The sequence below is a fragment of the Trematomus bernacchii genome, unplaced genomic scaffold (genome assembly GCF_902827165.1).
Source record: "Trematomus bernacchii unplaced genomic scaffold, fTreBer1.1, whole genome shotgun sequence".
NCBI classification, from domain to species: domain Eukaryota; kingdom Metazoa; phylum Chordata; class Actinopteri; order Perciformes; family Nototheniidae; genus Trematomus; species Trematomus bernacchii.
The window spans coordinates 467,408-492,986 of NW_022987800.1; the positions used below are offsets into that span (position 1 = coordinate 467,408).

Here is a 25,579-nt window from a genome sequence, read left to right on the forward strand (position 1 = left end):
CTGCTGTGGTCTCACTGTCTTCTTTACTGTGTGAGCGTCGTGCATCTTCATTTAAAGTGGACCTATCATGCTATATTTGAATAATATAGTGTAGGACCATACCTATATAAGGCATATTTATACTTTTTTTTTTTCAAAATACCAAACATGCATTTTAGCCATGCCTCATTTTGCTCAATTTGACAGTTTCTAGCTCTGGTCAGATTCTGTGAGAACAGCACCGCCTACAGGCCTGGCATATGTACTACATTGTCTCCAGCGCTTTAGAACGGCAATGGCCGTGGCTGTCTCCTCCTGATTGGTGGAGTTGGCCCAATAGCCGTAGCGCCACCGTCCTGACGTCAGGACAGTGTTCAAATCTGGATCAGTTTTTATCAGATCCGTTGCAGCCCCTTTTTTAGAGATTTGGGTATGGAGGAAAATAGAGAGGGTTGTGTTTTCTGACACTTGGTGAGTTCCCTGGAACACCGGGGACACATATTCATGTATAAAAGACGTACAAAAGTGCATTTTGCATGATAGGTCCCCTTTCATTTAAAGTATCTACACAACCAGTGGTGGAAAGTACATTTACTCAAGCACAGAAGTAAAAAGTACTTTAAAAAATGTCAAATGTACACATTGCAGCAGTGATATTAAACCAAAAGCATTATGTAATAGTTACGGTACATCTTACTGCATAATAACTTTGTTTTTCATATTTTAAGCACGTGTTTTTACTTAAATATGGGTTACAATGCAGGATTTTTAAGTATTTGCACTGTTGTATTCATACTTCTATTTAAGTTAATACTTCTTCCACCACATTTGATATTACTTCACACGTCTGTTTTCTCTTAACTCGAATAGCACTTCCAATCAAAGTCAGTGGTGGAAAGTACATTGAATCAATTTAAATGCATAAACATTGTCAAGTGTACACATTGCAGCAGTGATATTAAACCAAAAGCATCATATATAATCGTTAAGGTACATTTGTTTTTCATATTTCCAGCACATGTTCTTGATAATACCTCGTGTTTTTACTTAAATATGGTTTATAATGCAGGATTTTTAAGTATTTTCACTGTTGTATTCGTACTTCTATTTAAGTTAATACTTCTTCCACCACATTTGATATTACTACACACTTCTTTTTTCTCTTAACTTGAAAAGCACTTCCAATCAAAGTCATTGAACGTAGATATTTTGGTGTACAGAAATGTTAACGTGTGTGTTTATAGCGACTCTCGGGCTAATTTTGACACAGCGACTGTTTGAGATGTTTCACACACTTTGATTGAAGCAAAAAAACTACCTCAGAAACAGGAGGCGTAGAACAGAAAGTCTAGTATGCAACGTGACATTAATGTACTATAGCGAAGTAGTATAATATACTATGATATATAAGAAGTTGCCAGTCTAAAATGTGAATTTGCTCGTAAAATAAATATATATAATTGGACATTTGCAATTTCCTCAAATGTCTGACACCTTTATTAGACAATCCTTTTTTGGCACATGTACTTTCTCCGCCAAAAAATGAGAAAACATTTGGACTTTTGCGCCAAGATATGTGAAGCTTGGCCTGACTGTGAACATATACCATGTTTATTAAAATAAAAAAGGTTTTATTCTTTGTACTCTGGTTGTTTTTCTAGGAAATCTCAAAGTCATTGACACATTGTTTAAATCTGCACATGATAAAAAAAAATTGACAATTTGTTAATTTAAAGGTGGGGTAGGTAAGTTTGAGAAACCGGCTCGAGATACACTTTTTGTTATATTCCATGGAATGCTCTTAACATCCCGATAGCAATGAATATCTGAAGTGCTTTGACAAAAAATCCATTAAAAAATGTCATCTGTGGAAGCTGTAATACTGTAAAAAGCACGACCAATCATCTGAGCCGGCCCGGCTAAAATAACTGGATGGCCTACCTGCCTGTCAGCCTTCCATCGGGGCACACACTTATCCCGTGCCCTCATTGGTCATTGGTCGGGTTCGTGTGTGTTGGAGGAGGGGCTCTGTAAGGAAGTGGGAGATTTTTTCCGGCTGTGTATTTTCAAATTCTAGCGCACTCAAGCTGGTTTCTCCAAAATTACCTACCCCACCTTTAAGTTGATAATACGTCCACTTGTTGTAGGTATATGATTGTTTTCCACTTGCTTCTAGTCTGTTTGCTAAGCAATACTTATAATATATTATGAATACTGCTTATAATAGCATGAGAAATAACACTAGAAAGAAAGCTAGCCTTGTTTAATTTCCGGCTTCTTTTGTTATAGTAATAGGGATGGGTACCGAGCCCCGGTATTAAACGGGCCACGGGGCTGAATTATTGAAGACCGTGGTACCGTTAAGCTCCAACGTTATCGGTCTTTTTATCGGTACTGGAGACATGTAAAAAATATGTGTCATATGTATTATTGCTACAGAAACATTATATTGCAGTTTTAGTGTCGCCAACTCCGTTTCCAATATGCAAAAAGACAGCAAAATGCGTCTATGATTATTTTTAGTATTTTCGATCTTTCAATCCAGACGAGAGATCTCTCCCCCGTCTGTGTGCGAGGGGGCGGGGCAGTTTACACACACGCGGCTGCGACATGCAACACACACACGCACACACACACACACACACGCACACACACGCACGCACACACACGGAGGAGATGGCGGAGAGAACGCGCTCCGAGGTGTGGTTAAACTTTATCCGTCTTGAGGTGGACAATGCTCGTTACCAAAAGTGCAATAAGAGTTTAGCATGTAAGGGCGGTAACACGAGCAATTTGTCTAAACATTTAGCAAAAGTGCACCACATTCAGACGGAGGAATGCACCGGGTTCGACTGTCTTTTTTTGTTATAGTAATTAATAGTACAAGAGTCAACATTTACATTAGGCTTCATATTCATTAATGGAAAATAAAGACCTATTTTAGACTTTTTATCACCTTGTTCTTATCTATATTGTTTGCAGTCTTTGTTTGATTTCATTCAGTGCTCTTATAAAGGGAGGGACTGTCTTATCTAATTTGTTTGACTTCCCTGTGAGCTCACTTTAATTCCCTTTGCTTCCTGGATGACGGAGCAACACATGACTGCAACATGTTGTTTTCTGACTGAATTGATAATCATTTGTGCATTTTACTGCCTCTCCTGAGTCCTGACCCTTTGGCCTCTGAAACCTGTTAAAAAGATGGCTGTCGACGTGAAAAAAACACTCTTACTTCCTCGTTCCTGCAGCTCTTTCGGCAGGTTAGTGGTTTTTTCGCTGTGTTTATCCAGCTTCAGGTGACCGGCCGGCATCTCAAAGTCCAACCGTCAAAACAAATTCAAAGTTCACTTTGTGTATGAGAGGTCAGCTGAGAGGATCTACAACTCGGTTTTTCTGGTTTGAATCAATGGATTAACAGCTTTTCACATTTCATTGTCATTTCAATTTGTTCATAAAATAATTTCTGTTAAATTTCATACATACAGTAAGTTTTAAAACGACTATACATACTGTACATCAAGTTCCTCACTGCAGCTGTTCCCCACATTCAATGCAAAACATTGTACACACAGTTCATATTCCTCTCAAGTTACACTATACAAGTAATACTTTCAATTTATTTGAGAGACTACAGATTTAAAATACCCAATCACACCTACAATTTTTTGTTTTTGGACACACACATTCTAAATAATCTTAAAATGTTTGCATTTTTTATATGTGGTTGCAAAACTGACTGATGGGGTTTCTGCCTGCTAAAAACCTGCAACACTTCCTTTTAAAAATCTACTTTATTGCAGGAAAACTTGAACATATCATGCCCAAATTAGCCCTTTGTCAGGTACAGAGGAATTGGACTTTAAACATGAAACATGGATAAGTCCTAAACTAAAGTGTATTTGGATTTAAACACCTTGGTTGCAAGCAAGTCTTAGAAAGTGGATTGTGAGTCAATGTAAAAAAAAATCTTTACAATTCCTCTACATCCCATATTTTTAGAGATAAAAGGGAAAGCAAACTTTCCATCAATCATTTGAAAAAACATATTTGATGTTTTCTTTGGAGCATCTATTCGTGACAAATGTCTTACAATAACAGGAAGAGTTCACTGCTCCATAAAATAAATGTGGTTTGTGAGGATTCACCATTAAACACTTCCAGATTCTGTAAAACAGTTTGAAGAGCGGCTGTGTTTTGTTATTTGAAGACGTGCTGCCAAAACCAGGGTGAATTACTCTTTGGCAAAATGTCAAATTGTGCTGGGAATTCCCTCCTTTCAACAAGCTTTCTGGAAACTCAATGAAGAGCTGAGGTTTAGACATTATACTGACCATAGAAGTTATCAGGAATCGGTAATTGGATCATCTAATAAGATTATCTTTGAGTCCCGTTTTAGGCTTTTTGGTCTTGTTGACAGAGGTGGGAAGTAGTGGAGTACAAATACTTCGTTACTGTACTTAAGTACCTTTTTCTGGTATCAGTACTTTACTCCACTACTTATTTTTCTGACGACTTTTTACTTTGACTTCTTACATTTTGAACACAAATACCTGTACTTTCTACTTCTTACATGTTGAACACAAATACCTGTACTTTCTACTTCTTACATGTTGAACCCAAATACCTGTACTTTCTACTTCTTACATGTTGAACCCAAATACCTGTACTTTCTACTTCTTACATGTTGAACACAAATACCTGTACTTTCTACTTCTTACATGTTGAACACAAATACCTGTACTTTCTACTTCTCACATTTCCCAAACAGGCTGGTTCCTTTAGTTTGAATGTGTGTTTGGTGGCGTGATCATTATTATTTAGAGTCATTGCGTGCCTATTGATTTGAACACGATCCGTGTATCCATCATTTCCTGGTCTTCTCTAAAGAAGAGGGACCAATGAAAACGTTGTCATGTTGCCGTTGTTCAGCATGGAAACATTCATTAGCTAACAATGACATTATTGTTCTATTAATATAAAGGGAGGTCAGGTACTCTTTAAAACAGCTGCTAGTTATGGGTACTTTTTACTGAAGTACATTTCAAAGTCTTTACTTTTACTTGAGTAAAGAAGTTTAGTCAGTACTTCTACTTTTACCAGAGTATTTTTAAACACGAGGATCTGTACTTCTACTTGAGTAAAGGATGTGTGCACTTTTGCCATCTTTGCTCGTTGATGAGCGACAACAGTTCAAATGACGGTCAAACTCAAGGGTCCTAATCAAAGGACCACATCTGATATCTGCACATATTATCAGTAAACCTCAATTTATGACTCTGCCCTCCGATTGAACTGCGATAGAAATTTGGGAAACTTTCTCTGACGATTTTGGGGCTTTACATACGTCAGCACGGATATTTATTCAAGAGGATTCATCCCTTCTAATTCATTTACATTTCCATTTGTTGACATTATGAGTAAACGGAAAAGCCACAAACACTGAGATAAGAGATACAACAGATGCTGTGGTGGAAGGAATATTCAGATCCCTTTCTTGAGAAAATTACTAATGCCACACTGTGAAATACTCCACTATCTATGGGTAAAAGTCCTGCATTCAAAACCATACTTAAGTAAAAGTATGCAAGTATTATAAGCAAAAAGTAAAATTATGAATTGCGCTCATTTTATTGTTATGCATGATGCCATTTGGATTAATATTACTGTTGTATTGTGTTGCATTTTACTACTGTAGATATTAAATGTAATGTATATTATTGCGTTGAATCCATAGCAATGCATAGGCCTACTCATATATATTTGTAGGTTTGTTGATGTCCAAAGTCAACTTTACATTGAGTTTCTCTGAAAAGCAGCTGTGACGATGCACTTCAAGCCGAACAAAAAGCCTTTTTTTCTAGAATTAGTTAAGCCTAAGAAGTAGAATCCTATTTCTGAAGACATTAGGAATAACTGCATCCTTTGTTAATCACAATCTAGAGGTACATGGTTTAATTACTGGACAAGAAAAGGGTTGTTGTAAAACTGTAATCTGAACTAAAAAAGCTGTACAACTACACAACCCAGTCTCACGGCATTTCGTGTTATTAGTCATTTTTTTCGTGTCACACAGAACGATTTTAAATGCAATGTATTTCTATTGGTAGTATGTTTCGTGCCTGCAACACGTGTTTTTGTCCGGTCGGGTCTTGGAAGACCAGAAGCTGTGTGGTTCATAAAAACATGTTCTTACTCAATATCTTACCCTAAGCCTAACTCTATCCCTTTTATTTTAAATTGTATAATGTCTGAGTTTTTTTGCCGTCAGTGAGGAAAAGAAATGGCTCAGAGCCTCAGAATACTGACATCTGTATTTTATGTCATCTTTTTTTCCTTCTAATTTGTTATTATTTGGTGCAGGCACGAAACATACTACCAATATAAATACATTGCTTCTAAAATCGTTCTGTGTCAGAATACTTAAATCTGTATTTTTTTAAATGTCTTTTTCCTTCTAATTTGTTATTATTTACATTGCTTTTAAAATCGTTCTGTGTGACACGAAAAAAATGGCGAAATCGTGTTGGTGAACACGAATCAATAGATTAATTTCGTGACTATAACACGAAATGCCGTGAGACTGTGTTGCAACCACAATATGCTTTTGTGATGTATTGGAGTAGAAAAAAAGGCTGAATAAATGTGTATTGTACAAGAACCTGTGTTGTTTTTAAGCTAATGTACTTTACAGTAAAACAAAAATATCTTGTAGTAGCCTAGCTATGCTATTTATCATGTGTCAGGGATTAGCTATTAGCACTGGATGCTAACCGCTAAGCACCAGACAGCAGACAAAGTTAGCTAGCTAGCTACAGTATGCTAGCTCTTGAACATTGTTGAGCATTTAGCAGCCAAAGAGTCAAATGTGTTTTTCAGGAATACAGAAATAAGAGGATAGTATTTGAGTATTTAATTTACGTTCATCAGTAGGAAAGAAAACCACACAGAATTGATGCTAATGTTGCTCTCTGTCTGCTGGTTGTGTAGCAGCTCTTTGCTAACATCATCAACAGGTGTTTTCACTTATTTCACTTGATTAGTCCTCTCTTTGTGTGGGCTGAATTGAACACCTCCCTAATTGTCTTGAAGGCACAGTCATAACAGATTTGTGTTGTTGACCAATAGAGCCACAATAAAAGAGTCATTTACCCAGAAATGAGTCAGCATTTTTAGACTTTCAGTTCCCGCATCTCGAAATAAATTTGTTTTTATAATGGGTTACTCCTAAAATGAGTCATGCAAGTTAGTAGTGTGCACAGGACACTACATTCATTAAATAATACGAACAGAAGTATCTGATTAAGATAAGATAAGACTTTATTTATCCCGATGGACATTGTTGTGCCAGAGTTAGAAAAATACAATAAACACAGCAGCATAGTAAAACTGTACACTAACAGTGCAGTAAAAAGAGCAATTTAATATCTACAGGAAACATAGACGGTCACATAAGTAATGTAAATATTAACAGTATTTAGTAGTGCAAAAAAACCTAGTGGCAGATACGTAATTGCACGTTATCATAGCACATTATTAATAACAATAATATTGCACATGTTATATTGCAGCGAGTGTTTTGTAATGATGGTAATGATATTTATATAAGACACTTTTAAATTGAATTTGTTAACATCCTGTAGGCCCAAAGTAAATCCCAGCCTAACTCTGCTCTTCTTCTACATGAGCAGAGATCTAATCAGCCTTATCTCATGTAGGTGTACACCGTTGAATTGAATAAGGTAGCTAAAAAAAAACAGTATTCCTAGAAATCGTGCCGATGACTTGTCCTCCGTGTTATTGTTGGTAGCTTCGGCATCTGCTTAGGTCCACGAGTTTATCCACTAGAGGGTAAGTTACATCATTAATTAATAAATTCAGACTTCCACATTAAGGTCAGCACAGATATGATGATGAAATGTGTGTGTGTGTGTGTGTGTGTGTGTGTGTGTGTGTGTGTGTGTGTGTGTGTGAGGGTCACGCCAGTGGAACAAGCGAGGGGGCATTTCAACACCAGCATGTGACCCATAGCTTCCATTACTGATGGACGAACCATTGGGCCCACTGGGGATGTAAATTGGTGCTCGAGTTTCAAAACAACAACCAGTGTGTGTTGCTGCGAGTGTGTGTTTTTGGGCCAAGGATTGGAGTCCAATGGATTTTCAACTATTAGTGCAGCTATTCGTAAGTGAGTGTCTACGAATCCTTCTGCTAACCCACACAAACACAAACACACTTACAGATGGTTTCCTAATGAGCGAGGATGCGTCAGAGTTGAACCCGACCGCATCTTGTTTCCATGCGGGAGGCCTGACCTTGTTGACGCTCAACAACAGCATCTGTCTTCGAGAAAGAATCCCTCGACGTGGCCTCCGTGACTCCTTCTCACATCCTAGAAAGTCTCCTTTTTAGGTAAATGGACTGTACTTATATAGTGCTTTATCCAGTCTTTAAGACCCCTCAAAGTGCTTTACATACTACATGTCATTCACCCATTCATACCCATTCATACAGAGCAGTCTACCGAGGACCTAACATTCACACACATTCACACACCGTTGGCCATCGGGAGCAACTCAGGGTTAAGTATCTTGCCCAAGGATACATCAACATGTTGACTGCATGGGCTGGCATCGAACCCACAACCTTCTGGTTGAAAGACGACCGCACTCCCTCGCAGCCACAGTCACCCTGATAGGTGGCGAGTGAGAGTGCTTTCCAGGCATCCTCCAGACGTATATAGACGATAATCGGATATCTACTGGAAGGAAAAGCGCCTGACCTACAAAATAATTAAATTCCTGTTCCACTTAAGGGTTGGATTCTGATCAGCTAACATTAAGTTGTTATATTTGTCATGCGCTTGCTATCGGACACAACATCAGAGCTAAAACATTATCAATGTTGTATCTTGGTTTAAGAAAGGTAAGACAAGATACATTTAACTTATAATATCAAAAGAGAACCCAACTGCTATGATCACGTTATGAAGGTTGCATCATGTTTTGTGCAGAAAGGGTTGAATGAGTCAAAGTCAAAAGTAAAAGTCAACTTTAATGTCAATTTTTCTGTTTGTTTGTACAGACAGAGAGATCTAAATAACTTTTCCAACAATCCCGAATACAAAATACAAAATACAAATATACAAATATGTATAAAATATGTATATCCTATATATATGAGCATCGTGTGCTTCCTATTTACAGCATATTTGTACAGATTTCCCATATATTTGGTGCCATACCTGCATTATTCAAAAGTAAACTGCACATCAGGTCTGAACATTTCCCGACAAACACCAGGATATAGAACTCGTGATTTTGCTATGCTAACAGCTAGCCAGTAGCCTAAATGTCTAGGGTTTTGTAAAATATGTCCTTAGGGGAAAGCTGTTTTACCTGTTCGATAATTTTGATGTTTTATATTTAAACTAATCTGATTCTGGATATATTCTGATATTCAACCATGTTTGATTTGGTGTTTAAGAGATAGTAGGTTGGATTTCGGACACAATCTGATCCTTTCCAAAGGGACCAAATGTGCACCATTGTTGTTGTTTGGTTAAAAGCCAACAGCCCTATACTTTATAGTGTAAACTTCTTCTGATGTATGGATTCTGGACACTTTGGGCTTCCCAGAAGGACCATGCAATCTCTTCTTTGGTTATGGGATGGGCTCTCTTATTAGATATAGAGATAGTTCATGTATTGTCTTGGTAGGACATTCATGAACTTGTAGGTGGGATTCTGTACAAGTTTTATCCCATCCGATGTGGACCAAATGTGCACCATTGTTGTTGTTTGGTCAAAAGCCAACAGCTCTATACTTTATCTTGTAAACTTCTTTTGATTAAGGGATTCTGGACACTTTGGGCTTCCCAGAAGGACCACATAATCTGTTCTAGTAATGGGATGGTCTCTCTTATCACCAGGGAACCTCCCATCCGTTATGATATCATGCTTTGTTGCTCATCTATGGCAAGCCGTTTGAGTATTTATTCCATATCCTTGATATCAGACGGCAGCTGCCTACACTAGTTGGCTCTTTGATTTCACTTGTTAGATATATGGTCACACTAGTTTGGCACTCTGTGTTACTAGTTGAATAAAACATTTTTCAGCAACTAGTGGCACTTTTGTCCGACTAGTTCCTACATAAGACTTACTAGTGACGCCAGGAGCGGCACTAGTAGCACCAAAGTCCCAACTTGTAAGCTTTTTGATGAACTAGTGACCCTCTGACTGTACGAGTGTTTCCATCGGGAACAGCTTAGAGCTCTGAGGGAACACACAGACCACCTCACCTCCGATCTCTACACACTTTGAGCTTCACAACGGCTCCTCAGAAACCAGAGGGTGAAACAGGGACAACGTATCTAAGCCAATGCCATTCACAAAGTAGATTAGTCAAAGAAAGCCTACAGCCTTAAACAGATTAAGAAAACAAACAATAGCTGCAGCTACAACACGGAGAAACAGAAAGGGAAACATAGAAACACTTGATTTCATGTTTTTCCATTTGGTTTGTGCACTGTTATCTTTAACACATTGGTACGGGACAACGCTGTCTGTGTTTGAAGACGTTCTTTATGCATTTATAAAGTGAAATAGTTAACTTTTCGGACTACTTTCACTCCACACATTGGCCACCTTTTGTTTCTGTTCACTTGACCAATGAAGGGATTGATCCTTATCCCTTCCTCTCATCCTTTCACTTTCTGACCTCAACATTATCCACATCCTCTCATCCCTCTACATCCCTTCACCTCTTCCACCCCTCACCCAATTCCCTTCATTTATCAACTCATCGACCTCTTCATCCCTTTCATCCCTTCCTTTTTAACCTGTGCATAATTCTCTTATGTCTCATTCTACCAAGGGGAACGTAATCAGCTTGAATCGGAAATACTCGGAGTCTCTCTCTTAGTTATCATTATTTCACGTCCTCCTACGGTGGCCTAAAGGTCGTCATTCTTCATCCCCTTTTTTTAAATTGTCTTTGTTATAAGTGAAAAATTGGTCATATATTGTTTATACCAATCAGAATAAATGTACTTGCATGTTTCATATAAGGCAATTTACTTGATCTTCTGTAATAACAATTGATTTTAGTGTCTGAGTCTTCATTAATAGATCTAAGAGATTGTTTTTATTCATATTTGTGAAGATGTTCTTTCTTTAGGGGCTCTAGCGTTGTGTTTTTACAACCTGTGGATTCAAAAATATGGTTTTTTTCAGGTTGTGTACGATGGTGTTTTAACATGCCATTATAATGGGGTGTAAAAAGCCAAAAATCAGTACTTTGATCATATCAACTTTTCATTTTATGTGTGTTTTCTGGGTATTTTAAGTGTGTGTCCTTGACTCTGTGTGGTGCTGCCATCTGCTGGTTACTGGCTGTGAAAGGAGACACCTTTAAAATATAGTTTTGAGTTGAGAAATCCCTCCTTCAAGGTAGGGTAGGTAATTCACTTCAGAAACACTTTTTGTTATATTCCATGGAATGCTCTTAACATCCCGATAGCAATGAATATATTAAATGCTTTGACAATAAATACATTAAAAAATGTCATCTGTGGAAGCCGTGGCGCTGTAAAAAGCACGACCAATCATCTGAGCCGGCCCGGCTAAAATAACTGGATGGCCTACCTGCCTGTCAGCCTTCCATCTGTGCACAAACTTATCTCGTGCCCTCATTGGTCATGTGTGCGTTCGTGTGTGTTGGAGGAGGGGCTCTGTAAGGAAGTCTGAAGGAAGGGGCACATTTTTTCCGGCTGCGTACTTTCAAATTCTAGCGCACTCGAGCTGGTTTCTCCATTCTTACCTACCCTACCTTTAATACTTAAACAGTAAAACAACAATTCAAAAGCAATTCAATCTCTGAAATCTCACTGACATTAATTAAGGGTTGGATTTTGACGCCCTATAGACGTCTTAAGCCCCTTTGGAAAAGCCTTCACTCCTATATATATTTATTTCAAATATATTATATTGAGGAGATTATAAGCTTGCATCACACCGACTGATATGTAATGTGTTTTTTTTATATTTTAAGAATTATGCTAGGCTGCAAATCACACTTTTTCTATAAATTATGATTGATAATGTTGGTAAAATAACCCTAAAACCTTCATAATGTTACAAATGTTCTACTAAAATAATACATCTTCACAAGACAGCACTTTGGACATAGTATTTATTTCAGTCTTAAAAGTTTATAACAACTTCTGGATAACATAACATGAAAAAAAAAACGAAAAAAAACAAATACACATTTTTTAAATCGCCCCCCCCAGGTTGACATAATTAGAATTCATAAAAGCAGTTTTGAAAAAATAAAAATAACAATAAAATCACAGGAAAATAAATCTTCTCCCCTAAAACAGCTCTTAGACTTTCAGTACGTCAGGTTTGTGAACGCCTGGCGTAACGGAAGCGTCACATCAGGGACTGAAACACCTGATAAATGTACAGACACTTGAACTTGTGTTTCCACAGATCAGTGTGAACACTTTAACTGATTTGGGAACAAAATTCAAGCCAGTGAAAGTGGATTTGAAGTTTTCTTGGGTGCGAAAACAGGCCCCCATCAAACCTCAGGAGGCCCTCTTTTTTTACAAGTTAAGCCCAGCACCTGGAAATGTTAAAAAACACAAAACATAAAAATGGAGGTTTCCTAATCAAGGAGCCAAGATTTAATTCAAATCCTTTTCTTTTTTTTTTTGCACAAATATTTCCCCCTAATCATTAGACTACCTAAAAAGCAATCCCCTTTATTTATCAATTCTACAATTTGAATACAAAAGCGATTGGCTTTGTTAATATCATACAAGACTGTCAGGGAAACGGCTCTGTCGGTGTTCCGTAGTTAGATATTTTTTGTGTGTGTTTGAAAACAGTGAACAATCTCCCCCACAGCCGAAATAAAGTTTATATACCTTTTAACCTCTTTTTCAAATATATATTTATTATATATAAAATACTGTTTCATTCATAAAAGCCTTACTTTGTACAAAAAATCTGAGTGGATGTGTGTCAGTGAGTGTTGAATGTGTGTGTGTGATAGTGTGAGCTAAAAAGAACCTGGAAAAATGGTCGTATAACAAACAGCTGGTACCGATTCAGGACCTTAATACACTAAAAACAAAAAAGGTGTTTTACACAATATACACATTGTATTACTTACAAAAAAAAGGAAGAAGGTGTAGTGTGATGTTAGAGTTGGGCTACAGCAGGGTTAGTACCACCAGACGTTTGAGCGACAGAGAAATGACGCGGGAGGAGAGACAGGGTGTGAGTTTTTAGTAATAAAAAAAGGCAGTCTCACTAAGGAAAGCTCATCGTCAGTGCATCTCTCATCTTGGATGTTCCGAAGTCAATGTGCCGATTTGGTAACCTCCTCATCAATAAGGCCAAAAGAGCACTTCTGTGTAGACAATGGTTACAGTATCACATTTTTGTCGTCAAAAGTGGCTTTCAAAAAAGGAGAGAGAAAGGAAAGAAGGGATAAGAGTTGAATGTTTGTTGTCACACATCCATCATGGCACCATTTAGTGGATCATTTTCCTTTTTTGAGGTACTTCTTAAGAGGAACAAAGAATAAAATGTAAGATTTTTTTTTTTTTAAGCTGTGTTGCACAGTAGCACCATTGTTTAAGATGTAAGGTTGTTTTTAGTTTTTTTTATCCGGGAGACAAATCCACCGTTGGATCCACCTTGTCGTCATGGTGTCGATGTGAGTAACGCCCCCCCCATCATCCAATCATCGTGTTATTGATCGTGTGTCCCCGGTTACAGGTGTTGCCGTTTGCCGTTACGTCCTCTTCATGCAGACCACGCAGCGGCTCACACGAGTCCGCAGGTTACCCGCCTTCAGAGTCTCAGACTGGGGCTTCCTGTGGGGGAAAAGGGGGGAGATATGGTTCAAATATGGAGATGGGTGTAAGTGTTTTGAGATATATCATCATGTGTAACTTTCAGGCTCCTGATATGAGTGAAATACTACTTTATTGGAGAAAAAGTGGAGTAATCATGACCATTATTAGTAGCTAAAGTCACCTGGGATGTATATATGTATATATATATATAGGGGAGATATGATTAAAATATGGAGTTAGGTGTAAGTGTTTTTAGACAAGAGTCACGACCATAATGAGTAATAAAGTCACCTGTGCTGAAACGGATGCACAGTGTAAGAAAAAAGGGTTTAAATACCATAAATGATATAGGCTGTATTTTGAAAAAAAGTCCATGATTTTAAACCTGCTACTTGTACCTCTCAGGATGTGAAATAAGACTTCATAGCCAGTCACAAGAAAGCAGTTTTATTTAATAATAATAATAACGTTATTAAAACCATAATGAAAAATATGTTAGTCCTAAATCTGTCTCAATGGCTTCATCATTTAACGTGTCGTAAAGTGCTTATTAAAACTTGATGCCCCTGACAATAAGCAGATAAGATTAATGCTCTTAATGTCTTTCATTTTTGTAAAGCACTTTGAATTGCCTTGTGTTGAAAGGTGCTATATAAATAAACTTGCCTTGCCTTGCCTTGCCTTGCCTATAACTATTACACATACAGCATAGATTGAGATGTGTTTGATGTGTTTGCGTACCTGAACATCTCGGAGAGTAGACCATATTTATAAAAGAGGGTCTGTTTGATGTGTTTGCGTACCTGAACATCTCGGAGAGTAGATAATATTTATAAAAGAGGGTCTGTTTGATGTGTTTGCGTACCTGAACATCTCGGAGGGTAGATAATATTTAGAAAAGAGGGTCTGTTTGATGTGTTTGCGTACCTGAACATCTCGGAGGGTAGATAATATTTATAAAAGAGGGTCTGTTTGATGTGTTTGCGTACCTGAACATCTCGGAGAGTAGATAATATTTATAAAAGAGGGTCTGTTTGATGTGTTTGCGTACCTGAACATCTCGGAGGGTTCCACCGTGGCCAGCCAGAAGCTGTAGGAGTTCCCGTAGTAGTTGCATGTTCCTCTGCCGTGGCACTCGATGAAGGGAGCGCTGCGAAACTCTTCCAGACAGGAGCCGGGGGAGGCCAGAGCCTGACCCGAACCCTCTGCACCTGCACTGGTGTGCTGGGGAGAGAGAGAGGGGGAGAGTTAGGCATGTAAGAGGGGATGTTTACCGTCATATGAAGGGGAATTCCTCTCTATATTTTGCACATTTCCGCACAATCATACCTAAAACTGTTCAGCTTTTCTACGACTAAATTCAGATATATGTTGTATAATATTTTGCTAAAACAAGATCAGGAGTCAGAGCGTTCAGAGCTCCCTTTCTCTGGAACCAACTTCCTGTTTTAATCAGAGAGACAGGGGGTGTTTCTCAATGTCGAGGACGCTTCCTTGGTAGGACAAGTCCCTCCGAGTCACTTCCTTCAGAAGCGAGGCAAGAATCCTTCCTAGCCTCGGAAAACGAAGCATGGTGGAACAGGCTAACAGGTGTGCGTCATATGCGAGCGCGATTTCCGCCAAAGATTTGGAAATTGGTCCGTGTGCAAAGCATTGTGGGGATTTTAAAAACCGCGGAGGATACACATGTTCAGCCTCGAAATTTGTATACTTGTTTGAATATTTATATTTCTTGTAAACCTTTCCTCTGATTTTTTTGAACAGTTTTTAAATAGTTGTTATATATGCTTGTTCCTTGTTACATCTTACCATCATGAAGGAGTATCCGATCCACAGAGCCTCCCAGTTGGAGGGGCAGGCGGGGATCTGGATGGTTTGACTGTGCACTGCGATCACCATGGCTGGAGCTTCACAAACCGAACACCTGCACACAGAAACACGTCACATTAAACACCTCGTATTTCCCCTCGAGTCAACTGGTTATTGGGTTTTTTCAACAGCATACAGTTATTCTATCAGAGCATGTATCAAAAGTAGGTACACAAATCTTCACTCTATAGAAAAATAGATAATGTAACGTTGACTCTTTCCTCCTTCTCGTCTCCTTCCCTACCTGCTGATGAAAGGCTTGATCCCCTCCCCGGTGATGGGGGCCATGGAGCTGGGCATGGGTTCGGGTGTGGACAGCCAATAGGAGTAGTCGTTGCGGGAGGCGAAGTTACAAACGTTGTTGATGTTGCAGAACATGAAGGGCATGGTGCTGAAGCGGCGCAGACAACTGCCGGCCGAACCTGCGGAGGAGAAGAAGAAGAAGAAGAAGAAGAAGAAGAAGAAAAGAGTCAAATTTAATGTTGAAGAATCAGGTTTTTTCTACATCCAGGACAGAGTCAAATCATCTTCAGCACATGCACTTATTGAAAGCTAATGTACTCGCAGGATTCTCCCTTTTTTTGATGGTGTTATTGTGCTCATGTGTGGACTGCAGATGAAAATTGGTTACTAAGGTTACATCTGTCAACATGATGGACTCAAGAGCTCATGTTAGGTAATGAGAATGTGACACTGTACTTGTATGCACTTGTCTTGTAACTCCTATATCACTAAATAAATAACTAACTAAATAAATACATTTAAAAAATCAGAAATCCTACATATGTATTCTGTATTTTGTATATTTTGTAAGTAATTGCTGTTGTCTAATTTTTCTTTTTCTAATGTACTTCTTGTAATTTTATTTTACATGTTGTGTATTAATCAATAAAAATGTGATCACAACATTTTAAAAAGCAGAAAGTGTCCGTACCGAGGTCCTGTCCGTGCGCGCGCTCGTTGCCCTGCACGTAGAGCAGAGAGTATCCGTCGTAGATGGGGCTGGTTCCCTCGGGGCAGAAGGGCACTTCCTGTCCCTGACTGTGACGAGTGATCAGGAAGCCGTGGGCTGCAGACCCTGATCCTGGAGGACCGGGGAGACCCTGAGGACCGTCAGAACCAGTGGGGCCGGGGAAACCACGCGTGCCTGGGATCAGGGGAAAAGACATGGTTTAGAAAAGTGGGAGCAGTGGTTCAGGATCTTCATTTATAACCACCACGGCCCCTGGTAGACCCCCACACACACACAACAACACAGACTATAACGGGGGTTACCTTGGTTGCTGATTGGCTAATGGTTACACAAGCCAACAAATCGTTATGACATCATAAAGTGGCCAAAAATCTGATCAGCTCATTTTCAGACAGGTTTTTATAGAAATGGATCAGGACAAAAAGAGAGAGAATCTTTATTCCTGAAACTTTCAGAGTCTCTTTCCACAGAGGGGACACATGTTGATGAAGAAGAGACATGAAGAAGAGGGGACACATGTTGATGTAGAAGAGACATGAAGAAGAGGGGACACATGTTGATGTAGAAGAGACATGAAGAAGAGGGGACACATGTTGATGTAGAAGAGACATGAAGAAGAGGGGACACATGTTGATGTAGAAGAGACATGAAGAAGAGGGGACACATGTTGATGTAGAAGAGACATGAAGAAGAGGGGACACATGTTGATGTAGAAGAGACATGAAGAAGAGGGGACACATGTTGATGTAGAAGAGACATGAAGAAGAGGGGACACATGTTGATGTAGAAGAGACATGAAGAAGAGGGGACACATGTTGATGTAGAATAGACATGAAGAAGAGGGGACACATGTTGATGTAGAAGAGACGTGAAGAAGTGGGGACACATGTTGATGTAGAAGAGACGTGAAGAAGTGGGGACACATGTTGATGTAGAAGAGACATGAAGAAGAGGGGACACATGTTGATGTAGAAGAGACATGAAGAAGAGGGGACACATGTTGATGTAGAGGAGACATGAAGAAGAGGGGACACATGTTGATGTAGAAGAGACATGAAGAAGAGGGGACACATGTTGATGTAGAAGAGACATGAAGAAGAGGGGACACATGCTGATGTAGAAGAGACATGAAGAAGAGGGGACACATGTTGATGTAGAAGAGACATGAAGAAGAGGGGACACATGTTGATGTAGAAGAGACATGAAGAAGAGGGGACACATGTTGATGTAGAAGAGACATGAAGAAGAGGGGACACATGTTGATGTAGAAGAGACATGAAGAAGAGGGGACACATGTTGATGTAGAAGAGACATGAAGAAGAGGGGACACATGTTGATGTAGAAGAGACATGAAGAAGAGGGGACACATGTTGATGTAGAAGAGACATGAAGAAGTGGATTTTGCATAATAGGTGACCTTTAAATTTGTTAAACTTCACTCACCGGGGCTGCCGGCGGGGCCCGTGTCTCCCTTCCTGCCGTTGGGTCCGCTGAAGCCAGGAGGCCCATCAGGACCAGAATCTCCGGGGCCACCAGGCTGACCTGAGAACAGCCAGAGAGAGGAGATGAACAAAACAAATCTGAACTACTTTTTGAGAGGTTTTTTGTGGCATTTGACCAATTTCTATATTTTTTCTTCTTTATTTATCTATGTGTGAGTGGATAGGGTGTTCACGTTTTCTATTGTTCGGTTTTCTTTTATTTAAATGTACTTTATTTTCTAGTACATGTTCAAAAAGTATATTGTTTTCCTTAAATGTTTATGAATTTACGTATAGATATCGTAAATACTGTATGTCATTATGGTAATGCCGATAAAGCTATTTGACTTGAATTGAATCGAGTGTTGTTGTAGGATTTAAAATGTAAAAGAATAAATAATAATAAACAAGTGATTGACCATAGTCTTAGAAATTCAAAGCCATTAAAAATACAGAAAAAAAAAACCTGGAATAGTACAAAGTAAAATAAAATTGAAAAAATAAAATACTTTTTTATCATTCCTCATGTCTCATTTTGTTAATCAAGAGTCCATAATCAATATTTTGTAAGTAATTGCTGTTGTCTAATGTACTTTTAGTTATTTTATTTAAAAAAAATGTTGTGCTTTTAGTTTTACATGTTGTGTATTAATCTCAAATAAAGATTCCATATTCTCTCACCTGTAAGTCCCTCACGCCCAGGAGAACCAGAAGTTCCTTGACCTCCAGGCAGGCCTGAGGGTCCGGGGGGTCCGCGCTCTCCCTTCATCATGATGGGATTCGCAGAAAGACCGGGTTCACCAGGAAGGCCTGAGAATCAAATGTTATAAAAATAAATCAGTTTGAAATAATTTTGCAATCCCAATTTGAGATCCCACATATTATTTTGAGACACTTAATTGGCATATGTAAATATTTCGTGTTAGATTTAATGACATTTCAGTTCCAGTTAAGACTGTAAATGTGATCACCCACCGGGGCCTCCGGCCTCTCCAGGATCTCCGTTAAGGCCGCTGCCGCCAGGAAGTCCAGAATCTCCCTTTGATCCTGGAAGAAACACGAGGATATTAATGTTGGGGCTTTGCTTTTGGTTATTCAACAAGACACAAATAAAAAATGGGCTTAAAAACTGTTGTACTCTTCCAATATCAGAGTCCACATGATAACAAAGGTATCCCAACTGTAGCTGTGAACATGACAGGATGTCTGATTACCTAGAAGAGCATCAGGACTGTTTTAGGCATATGATAGCTATGTGATTAACATGATGATTCAGCCTCTATGGAGATAGATATATGACAAGCATGCTCATTTCTGACGTGGAGCTAATCTGAAGTAAACATTGAATACTGCTTTCTATTCCTCCATCTTGTGACTGTGTAACTCCCTCTCTTGGATATCAGCATGTGAAGGACACTGTTCAGGAACTAGTTGATGCTCTGTATGTGATGACTACTTTTCTAACAGTTACAGTAGTCAAAAGAAAAGTGGACTAACCAGGGAAACCAGGAACGCCGGGAAGACCGATATCTCCCTTCGAACCAGAGCCGCCGTTAAGACCAGATGTACCCTGGGAAATAACAAGTAAAAACAGTTACATCTCCATCCCTTTTCTCATCCCAACTACAAGTGAACAGGATTAGAAAAATGATCTTACTGGGAATCCGGAACCACCACTCTCTCCCTTCTGTCCTCCAAAGCCTGGCTGACCAAGAGCGCCGGGAATACCCTTATCTCCCTTAATGCCGCCACTTCCTGGGGGACCACGAGGACCCTGGGGCCCACCTTGACCTTCATAGGCGAACGGAAGAAAGGAAAAAGTCAGAAACAATTTTTCAGACAAGTTTCATCTCATTCTATTCTCAGGATCAGATCAGCTTCCATTTATCTTGTCAAAAGTGGGATTTCGGTTATTTTATCAAAATATTCAGACGTTTTGTTGCTATTGGTTGACAGACTTAGCTTTTCTTAATGTCGATTAATAACTGAAAACGTTGTAGTCAACCATATTCTCACTTTTTATTTTGGAACTGTTTGAATGGAACTGAGCCTTTTTTCTTGATAAAATGCAGCAGACTCAAAGCCTGCACTTACTTTACAATACTTAATAATTATACATCTTAAAGGTAGGGTAGGTAAGAATGGAGAAACCAGCTCGAGTGCGCTAGAATTTGAAAGTACGCAGCCAGAAAAAATCTGCCCCTTCCTTCAGACTTCTTTACAGAGCCCCTCCTCCAACACACACGAACGCACACATGGCCAATGAGGGCACGAGATAAGTTTGTGCACAGATGGAAGGCTGACAGGCAGGTAGGCCATCCAGTCATTTTAGCCGGGCCGGCTAAAATGATTGGTCGTGCTTTTTACAGCGCCACGGCTTCCACAGATGACATTTTTTTATGTATTTATTGTCAAAGCATTTAATATATTCATTGCTATCGGGATGTTAAGAGCATTCCATGGAATATAACAAAAAGTGTTTCTGAAGTGAATTACCTACCCCACCTTTAACAAAAAGATAATATCATGTGAACTACAATTTAATTCAAGGAAAACTAGTTTCATAACCCAATTTTTACTGGCTAAGAAATTCATAATAGTAGATAAAATATCATAGTAATGTTACTAGTGAGGTTAGCTTCTTAACAAGATTATTTGTTTCCTGTAGAGCAGCTTTACCTCAGAGAAAACTTTATATATCAAACTTGTAAAAGAAAATAAAAAGACAAGAAAATAAATAAAACAACACAATTCTTCCCCATTAAAAATGGCAGTAAAACGTCCAAATGAAACTCATTAGTAAAACAATTGGAGTAAATTAGGATTATGAGCAGTCTTGAGTGTCCAGCCTGTCCTGTAGGGTAAAGAAATGGTAACAAACAAACAACACACCTTTCCACTTATTCTCACACACCAGTATACCACATATGACATATATAAGACAGCATGTATTAAAACCACCCTTGAGTCTAACCTGGAGGACCTAGGTTTCCCAGAATTCCCAGGTAAAGCGGAGCCGGGTTGACGGCACAAAAATTGCAAAAAAAGAAGAGGGGGTTTAGACAGAAGCAAGCCTCAGTACAGAAACACAAATCACACTAAACAAGATGCATTGCCTTTAAAAAGAGAGGAGGTATTAACTAAGGTTTAATGCTAAAGATACTGACACTGTGCAGCTGTCGTTACTTTTTTTACTTAAAAATAAAAGTGCTAAGGTAAAAGTGCTAAAGTCTCAACATTTGCTCCAAGCTAACGGTTAAGTTAATGAATTATATGAATCCCCTGGAGGTCACACAGTAGCAAAATATACTAATTTGTGTTCTAACATAAATAAACTATCCATCTATAGTGCTATCATGAAGTCAAAATGTATCATTTTGACCAAATAGCTGCAAAACCAGTGAGATTCCCCATCATCCTCATCCTCTGTTTAGTGCTAATTAGCAAATGTAGCATGCTAACACGCTAAACTAGCACAGTGGACAGGGGACATTTTACAGCTGGTAATCAGTAATTATTTTTTAACTGATGTGTAATGCCTGTTAATATGCTGCTGTGACACACTGCCAATTTGGAATGAATAACGTAGATCTAATATTATATAATCTAATCATCTGCATGTTAACATTGTCATTTTTAGCATTGTCATTGTTAGCATGTAGCATTTAGCATGATAACCTTTTGCTCAAGTCACAGAGTTGCTAGCGTGGATGTATTTTCTACCAAGTAACCCTCAGAAAGAACTGAGTTTGGAGAACATTTTGGATTTAAGAGATACTGCTTGTTGCTATTACTAAAACTTTAAAGTACCAGTATATTTAAATACAAATAATGCTTATCTACAAACAACACATGTCAGTGAAACAAAACTACAATTATAGTATGTGACAGTAAAAGTAAAATCATTGATTTTCAAGGTGAGTTAGTTTAATTATGATGTGGTTTTGTGCACAAATTACAAGATATTATACTGTATGCATAACACATTCTGCATATTAGATTTGGATTTTACAGAATGATTCATGTTAATCTTGCCAGAAAACTGTGAGTTTAAAATTACTACAGTGGATTATTGTTTTTTATCATGATTTATTTTCATAAAAAGGTGCTTACTTGTTAAAAGGGTGCATTAAACTACCATCAGAGTGCATGGAAAGTGAAAGAAAAAGGTCATTAGAAGGAGAAATAAAGGTAACTGCAGTGGGTAAAAGTCAGACAGTGGTTCTGTAAAACATGCAGCAGACGTTTCAACGTCGTTCATCTGACCTGTTGGACCTGCAGCGGCGGATAGTCATCACACGAGGAGGCGGGGCCACAGGAAACACAGGTGGTAAAATATACATAGCTTCATTTTGTCACCCGGACACCCAGAAAAACACTCAAGTGTTTTTTCAAAAGCCTAACACAGTGCTGGTGTGTGGACAGCGCTGACATTTACTTTCAAAGGAATTAATATTGTGAATAAAAGGACACAAGATATTAATGTTGAGGCTTATAGTGTGTTTGAGTTACTGAAAATATGACTTCTAATCTAATCTTTTAAGTTACATTTTATATTTTGTTTAGTTATTCATTCATTTTTATCTCAAAAAAGGAAATTTACTTAAATATTTTCTTTTTTTGTATTGAAACCCATTGCACTGGATGCTTGTATCTTCCTAAGGTGCGTGTCAGGGAGGTCCACCATTTCCAGCAGTGTGTTAGGTGTACCTTCAACTTTTATGTGTGTGTGTGTGTGTGTGTGTGTGTGTGTGTGTGTGTGTGTGTGTGTGTGTGTGTGTGTGTGTGTGTGTGTGTGTGTGTGTGTGTGTGTGTGTGTGTGTGTGTGTGTGTGTGTGTGTGTGTGTGTGTGTGTGTTGGGACAGACAGTGTCCATGCAGATGGCTGATTTGGTGGGACAAAAAACACAAGACAGCAGAGCCTGATGCAAACACAAAAGCTCAACTTTTAACTAAAGTTATTGTAGTAGAGTAACAAATATATCCGATCCAAAAGATAAGATAATTGTCTTAGTATCAACCAGTTATTTTGATTTCATGAGAAGTTTTGTTCTTTTTACATGACAGATTTCTGTATATCTTTTTCTTTGTAACTGCTTATCTTAGTTTTAAAGTGTTGCTAATTAAAACTTATTTTGATAGTTTCTTTGTTTAGTCAATTAGCTTTGAGATAATTGACAAAAGGGCGGCTGTGTACTGAATGTACAAAACCTATCTTGAACTTTAAGATGCAAGTAGAGTTTTTCTTTGTCTCAGGCTCAGCTGTTTCACACCAACATTTCAATGATCCAACACGACCACAAACACTGGACACACACACACTAGTTACAATGAAAACACACAAATGAACAGTACATCATGGCTGTGGAGAGATGGATGGATTACAGCTTTCCTTATTGTGGGATCGGGGAAAAGGGGACAAGGTGTGAGGAAGACATGAGGACGAATGAAATGGTGGATAAAACACAAATAACTGGATGATGTTGAGACAACAAAGTGCCGTAAACACATGCTCATTTTGGGGTCAAACTCCCGTGACAAACAGTGATTGGTGCGTGACGAGCACCACGACAATTCCTGGTGAAAATGGATTTTTGATCATCCGTGCTCAGTGTTGTTGACAATGACTCGACAGGTGGTGCTCAAACAGTGATAAAACGTCCCATGCAAATCAACTGACATGGAGATGAAAGCATTCACATTAACAAGTGCAGTTTCTGCCGTTTGCTGCCTGGTTTTCGCAGGTTAGGAAAACCAAATCAACTACTGTACATTTTAAATAATCTTAATTCAACGGTAATGTATTTTCTTTAGTTTGTAAATATAATGTTTGTATTGCAAATTACGTATACAGGATTCTGCTGGTTTTGTACGTTTGAGACGAATAACTGCAAGCTGCATACGGCAGACATTTATTTATCTATTAAAAAGAACAATCATAGCTTTTACACTTAAGTTACATTATAGACCTGTTTGTAATACACTCTAACAACTGCATATTAAGGCTATTCTAGGTGTCAAATATACAAAAATATCCATTTAGATATTCTTTAAGATTCGATCGGAATTTACAAGAAATAAAAACACAATTGTATGAGATTTTCTGTGAATCTTTGTTATAAATTTGCACAAAAAATTGTGTTTAATGTCAAAGAACCACGTCGAATAATTTAGCCAAGTTTGATCAACCCTATCTTTTCCCAGAGGCCATCCCAATTAATGCTTTTCTCTGAACATTACCAACCCTCAAACCAGCCCTCAGAATCAGAAAACCAGGCAGCAATTTTTCTGGCGGCACATGTGGAGACAAATACGTATTTTCGGATGCTTTACCTGCTCTTCCGGGGGGTCCAGGGAGTCCTGAGAGTCCTTTGGGGCCCTGCAGAGCTAGACCTGGAGACCCTGAAGGGCCACTGTTGCCTGAGGGACCAGGGTTTCCGGGAAAACCAGCATCTCCCTTAGATCCGGGAAAACCAGGAGTGCCAGATGGACCAGAACCACCGGAGTCTCCCTTTGAGCCTGAGAGGGAAATAAAGTAAAGATAGTTAGGGTTTTTCATATTTTATTCCCTTTTTATCACCACTGTGAAAAAGCGCTTCGAAATCAAATGTATTATTATTATATTAGGGCTGCTGTCCACAAATTAAGAAGGTCATTAGTTGGTGGTAAAATATACATGGCTTTTGTCACCCATTGTTTTTTCAAAAGCCTAACACAGTGCTGGTGTGTGGACAGTGCTGACATTGTCTTGCAACAAAAAAGTCAATATTGTGAATAAAAGGAAACAAGTTATTAATTTTGAGATTTAGAGTGTGTTTGAGTTACTAAAAATATGACTTCAAATCTGGGACAACATTTTTTATTACATTTGAAGTCCCAAAATATGATTTTTTTGTAATGTCTTTTCAGTGAAAACCATTGCACTGGATGCTTGTATCTTCCTAAGGTGTGTGCGTGTGCATGTGCGTGTGTGTGTGTGTGTGTGTGTGTGTGTGTGTGTGTGTGTGTGTGTGTGTGTGTGCATTATCATTCAGTGGGTTGTTACTCACCGGGCAATCCTGGAAGTCCGGAAGCGCCGGGTCCACCGTAACCTGGAAGACCTGGAGAAGACGGGAAACAGAAGTTCATTTCGTCAAAAATATTAGGGATGGGAATTTGAAAGCAAACAAAAAAGGTTTTAATAATAAATAAATGTTCAAATAATATAATTTGTCCAATTTATTGAACGGGTGACCACAGTTTGAAAACTCAAGGTTTCATGTATGAATTGTATGTGGTTAAGCATTGAGCTAGTTGACCTATGATACACTAGTTTAACTTTGCATAGTTTGCACTCTACACCGCCCTCACTAACCTGGTCGAAATATTTCCACACTTTACTCCGTTTTGACGCCATGTTTGTTGT

The 25,579-nt window shown here is 38.6% G+C and overlaps 1 protein-coding gene across 1 annotated transcript in view; it reads right to left on the reverse strand.

The window, feature by feature from the left end:
- Positions 1-12,154: 12,154 nt before the first annotated feature.
- col4a5 (collagen, type IV, alpha 5 (Alport syndrome)) overlaps positions 12,155-25,579 on the reverse strand; it is a 63,405-nt gene continuing 49,980 nt past the window's right edge. Inside the window, exons 38-49 of the mRNA XM_034149965.1 lie at positions 25,224-25,274; positions 24,508-24,693; positions 19,833-19,966; positions 19,673-19,745; positions 19,151-19,222; positions 18,857-18,985; positions 18,138-18,236; positions 16,656-16,868; positions 15,966-16,143; positions 15,662-15,776; positions 14,904-15,076; positions 12,155-13,870 (exon numbers count right to left, since the gene is read on the reverse strand). Of these exons, the coding sequence (XP_034005856.1) occupies positions 13,789-13,870; positions 14,904-15,076; positions 15,662-15,776; positions 15,966-16,143; positions 16,656-16,868; positions 18,138-18,236; positions 18,857-18,985; positions 19,151-19,222; positions 19,673-19,745; positions 19,833-19,966; positions 24,508-24,693; positions 25,224-25,274 (1,505 nt within the window). The 3' untranslated portion in view covers positions 12,155-13,788. The remainder of the gene's footprint in view (positions 13,871-14,903; positions 15,077-15,661; positions 15,777-15,965; positions 16,144-16,655; positions 16,869-18,137; positions 18,237-18,856; positions 18,986-19,150; positions 19,223-19,672; positions 19,746-19,832; positions 19,967-24,507; positions 24,694-25,223; positions 25,275-25,579) is intronic.